The sequence below is a fragment of the Buceros rhinoceros genome, unplaced genomic scaffold (assembly GCF_000710305.1).
Source record: "Buceros rhinoceros silvestris isolate BGI_N320 unplaced genomic scaffold, ASM71030v1 scaffold10584, whole genome shotgun sequence".
Classification (NCBI taxonomy): Eukaryota; Metazoa; Chordata; class Aves; order Bucerotiformes; family Bucerotidae; genus Buceros; species Buceros rhinoceros.
This window is the reverse complement of record NW_010406478.1, coordinates 9,514-14,046: the sequence shown is the minus strand read 5'-3', so window position 1 is coordinate 14,046 and position 4,533 is coordinate 9,514. Positions and strand designations below refer to the sequence as shown.

Genomic DNA, 4,533 nt, shown 5'->3' with positions numbered 1-4,533 from the left:
TTGAGGAAGGCACATCTGAAGTGCTATGTTTCTGGACAGAGCATTGCTTCCCCCCCCCAAAGAATTACCTCTTTCATATAGTTAATATAAAACATAATTGTTAGCACCCTGCAAATTCAACAGACCTTAGAATTTACTATTAAATGGTATTTTACCAGAAACTCGTGATCAGACAGCAGGTGATTGCTTCCCAGATACTTACCACAGAACCCATTGCTCCTAAGATGTGTGCTTTGGGACTTCAGACCTGTTTGTGTGGATTTTTTTTATTTGGGCACTTTTCTGTATTCTTTCAGGAATTATTTACCTGATCTCAGGTCTTGGCCACCTGGCACATTCTGCACTCTTCCTGTCTGTTTCTGCGTGGGATGGGGGTGGCCTTCCCTCTGCCACCAATGCAGCCATCACAATAAACATCCTTCAGTCCACTTCAGCCCCTGCCATGTTTGAGAGATCCCGGTATACTTTTTCCATTCCTGAAGATGCACCTGAAGACAGCCCAATTGGCACCATAAAGGCCAGAGAGCCTCCAAGTAAGTTTGTATAGTCAGATACTACATTGCATTTTTGTTGTGACCATTAACAGGTAATTATTATTTTTATTTAAACTTTCACTTTATTTATTCTGTCTGTCAGTATTTACTGTCTGTCATATTTACTGTAGGTATTTACAGCAACTGTTGTAATCTTTAGAATAGATGGAGATAGTGATAGATGGAAATATAGTAGGGCTTTCCTTGGTAGTCCATGGGGATTGGCAACTGCCTCCATTTTCTTCTAGATGGATTTATGTAACTGTAAATGGGAAGATGGGAAACATGTAGTGAAAGTGTAAGGAAGGGTGTGTGTGAGATGGTGTGACTTGTGATAAAGCATTAGCCGTGCAAGACAAATCTCAGAGAGTATACAGAAGTTTCAGAGAATCTGTATGAAGTGCTGCTGCTGAAAAAAAGGCACCCCCCCAAAAAAACCCCCAAACAAACAAAAGCAACCCCCTCCAACATTTTCCCAAATTGAGGTGAAGTCCAGATGAATGTTTATGGGACCTTTAGAAAATGTATTTAATCCATTTGGTTTCTTTTGTAGTTTTTAGAGGGAAATGGGTTACTTCTGCCAGGTCTTAGGCTCTCTCCTGAGAGCCGTGTATATCTGGTTCCTATGCAGAGCAGTGGGAGCCATGTGTCCCTCGTAACAGCTTGATGATGAATCTGTACATGTAAGGTGGTAGAGGCAGAGGTTTTATAAAAGTTTGATTGTCAGATCCTCCTGCTTTCTCCTTGGAAGGAGAGTGCATTGACCACTGTCCTCAGGGTGAGGTAGCACCTGTGGAGCAGCCTGAACCTTTAGATAGCCTTTGCTTTAGGTTACATCTGATGTATAAGGGTTATAACCAGCGGTCATCCATGAACAGCAAGTAAAATGCAGTTCTTTCGGAGGACTGCTACCTCTTTCATTCCTTGCTATAGTCAATGTGGGTGTGTAGTGAAATTACTCTGATAAGACTAATTCATGGGAGAGTTTTTTCTACATTTTAGATCAGGGAAAACCAGGAAACTATTATACTATTTTCCTATAGAGATTTATCATACCAGTGAGATGAAAATCAAATGGTGCACAAGTAGACAAGCTGTATACAGTCAGAAAAAGCATGTGGAGTATTCTTTTTACTGATGGGCTCCAGGGGCAGGAAAAAGAAAGCATTAAAAGCCCCAAAAAGTCAAACACTTATGTAGCTTACATTTATTTTGCCGAATTTAACAGAATGCATTCTTCACAGATGTTCTTACCAACCTTCATGCTACCATTTTGGTGTATTTTTACTTGTTGTTGTTGTTGTTATTTCCATTCTAGATTCTTTAGAAGTGGTTTCTTACAGAATTTCCTCTGGTGATCCACATGGAAGATTCTCTATTGACCCCCAGTTCGGTATCATCCACACCAAAAAACAGCTTGACCATGAAACTCAGTCTGTTGTGGTGCTCACTGTTCAGTCACAGCTGGGTAACTCCCCTGTCTACAGTAGCACCCAGGTCAACATATCTGTAATAGACGTTAATGACAATCCTCCAGTGTTTCTTACCAAATCTGATAAGGTGACTATTTCACATACCCAGCCTCCTGGCACTGCTGTCTACATCGCTCATGCAGATGACAAAGACAGTGGCCTAAATGGGGCAATCAAATACAGTATTACAAGCAAGCAGTCAAATGCATTTAGCATTGATCCAAGCCTTGGAGTGGTAAACCTCACCAGAACAGTGTTTGGGGATAAGCAGCCGGAATATACTCTACACATAGCAGCTGAAGACTGTGGAAGTCCTCCTCTGACTTCTTTGCTGGTGCTGACGGTATTTATTGAAGAGCGGAAGATGGAACCTACTTTGGTTTTTCAAAACTTGGTGTATCAAGCAGAAATCAGTGAAGCTACTTCTCCAGGTGCCCAAATCCTTCAGGTTCAAGCACACTTACTTGATCCACACAGGATTACCTCCAAGCTGACGTATTCCTTAGAGCCTAGCACAGATTCTGTTGCATTTAGAATTAACTCTGATACTGGCTGGATTTATCTTCGGAAACATTTGAACTACGAATGTGCACAGATACTAAGTTTTAGAGCCCTGGTCAGCACCGCTGAGAGCGAAAACCTCAGGCAAAATGCAAGTACATCAGTAATAGTTAATATCCTTGATGAAAATGATAATTCTCCCATGTTTATGCATGAGAGCTACTTCTTTGAAATGGAGGAAAATCCAATTCCCGGAGGTGTGATTGGCACCGTTACAGCTGTTGACAAAGACTCGGGAAGGAATGGACAACTTTCCTATTTCCTCTTGAATGATGGAAAGTATTTCAAGATGAATTCCAACACAGGTAGCATTTTATGGTTTGTAATCTGCCTAATACTGCTATTGAAAAGCAGCCTTCCCTAAGGGGATGGGAGTTTAAAGCTTTCAGGAACTGCTGTGAATCTGTTGGGTTCACATGTAAATGTTATAACTCAGAGCTTCACAGTTTGGGGAATTAAATCTAATATTCATGGAGAATGAACTACCCCTTAGGATTTGATTTTTTCATGACTTCATTCCGGTCACGTGGTCATAAGTTTCAGTGGTTGGCCAACAAATTAAAAAGATTTTTAGTTGTAGCTTCAGCAGTTCATGTGAGGAACTTATTTGCCTGTGATCAAGTACAGGTGAAAAGTACAGATCAGCTATAAATAACTGTAAGGGTAACTGTGACATATGACAGTTACAGTGATTTAAAATATTTGTGAAAACTTCCATAAGTTACATCAAAACTGAGTTCATGTTGTACGTGGAACTGCAGAAATCAAATTGGCTGAGAGAAATTTTTCACTGCGCAAGGTGTACTCTGCAATTAATTGCAAATGCCTTGAGTAATAGATATTATATCTGCACTGTACAACACCACAGAACACAGCACGGAGAGCCCAGAGGAAGGGAATCCTGTAAGGAACACAAGCACTGTAAATAATCTGGTTTAGCAAAATGATACATAGCTAGCAAAGATCTGCTGTTTAAAATTCCTGTTCACAGCTGTCTTGTCCTCATGGGAGTGAATAAGAATTCTCTCCCAGAATTCCTCTGTATAAATCTCAAAAATTTCTGTGTATGAATCTCACTTCAAAGCAGGTTCCTCTTGAGTATATTTATGGAAGTTTAAAGGCAAATGGAGTACTAAGAGTTAACCAAGATTATCCCAAAATGACTATCTGTGTCAGGGGCTTTGGTAGACCACAAATCTACAGCTATATTGAGTATATTGAGCACATGGAGAGGAGCTTGGGTAAGATTTATTCACTGGGTTTACCAGAATGTGTAGGAGACACAACGCTTCTTGATTAATGTTCAAACATGTTGAGAATTTCCTAAGCCAGGGGCATAATAAAGGCTGTTTGTCAGCAGTTAAAACCCTGTGCTCATATATTATCTGGCCTGAAGTGAGGTGAAGAAAAGGCCCAGTGGATTTCTCTGAAAGGTCAGTGTGTTGGTTCATGCTGTTTTATACCTTTGCTCTGGGGCATCGGCTGTACGGTAAAGGATGTAATATGGTGCTAAAGTACAAGTGCAAACTGTAATCGACAGAATGTTTCTATGAAAAGAAGCTTGGAAAACTGAGGTTTTAATGTCAGCAGTAAGATCTGTCGGAAGACACGTATCGTCATTTCACGTTAAATTCAATGTATAATTGCAAGTAGTAAGAGGAGTGCTCCCTTTCTCCTTCGTTTTCTTTGTCCATCAGGTGAAATTATAAACTGGGTTGCACTAGACCGGGAAAAACAAGCTCACCACCAGCTGACTGTGCTTGTGACCGACCATGGGTCACCGCAGCTTAATGCCACCGCAGCTGTGTACATCGTGGTGACGGACCTCAATGACAACCAGCCCCTCTTCCCTCAGGTGGGGCCTGGGCAGGAGCTGCACCTCAAGGTGGGTGTTGCTGGTGGGGTGTGCTGCCGTGCTCCGAGCACCACCCTGTGGCAGTAGCCCAAACCCCCCTGTCCTGTGGAAT

General features: G+C 41.5%; 1 protein-coding gene across 1 annotated transcript in view; it reads left to right on the top strand.

The window, feature by feature from the left end:
- Window positions 1–296: 296 nt before the first annotated feature.
- The window catches only part of LOC104491653 (protocadherin-23-like), a gene marked incomplete at its 5' end in the record, with an annotated part of 4,936 nt that continues 699 nt past the window's right edge, over window positions 297–4,533 (top strand). The window contains 3 exons of the mRNA XM_010134105.1: window positions 297–533; window positions 1,852–2,871; window positions 4,264–4,451. Of these exons, the coding sequence (XP_010132407.1) occupies window positions 297–533; window positions 1,852–2,871; window positions 4,264–4,451 (1,445 nt within the window). The remainder of the gene's footprint in view (window positions 534–1,851; window positions 2,872–4,263; window positions 4,452–4,533) is intronic.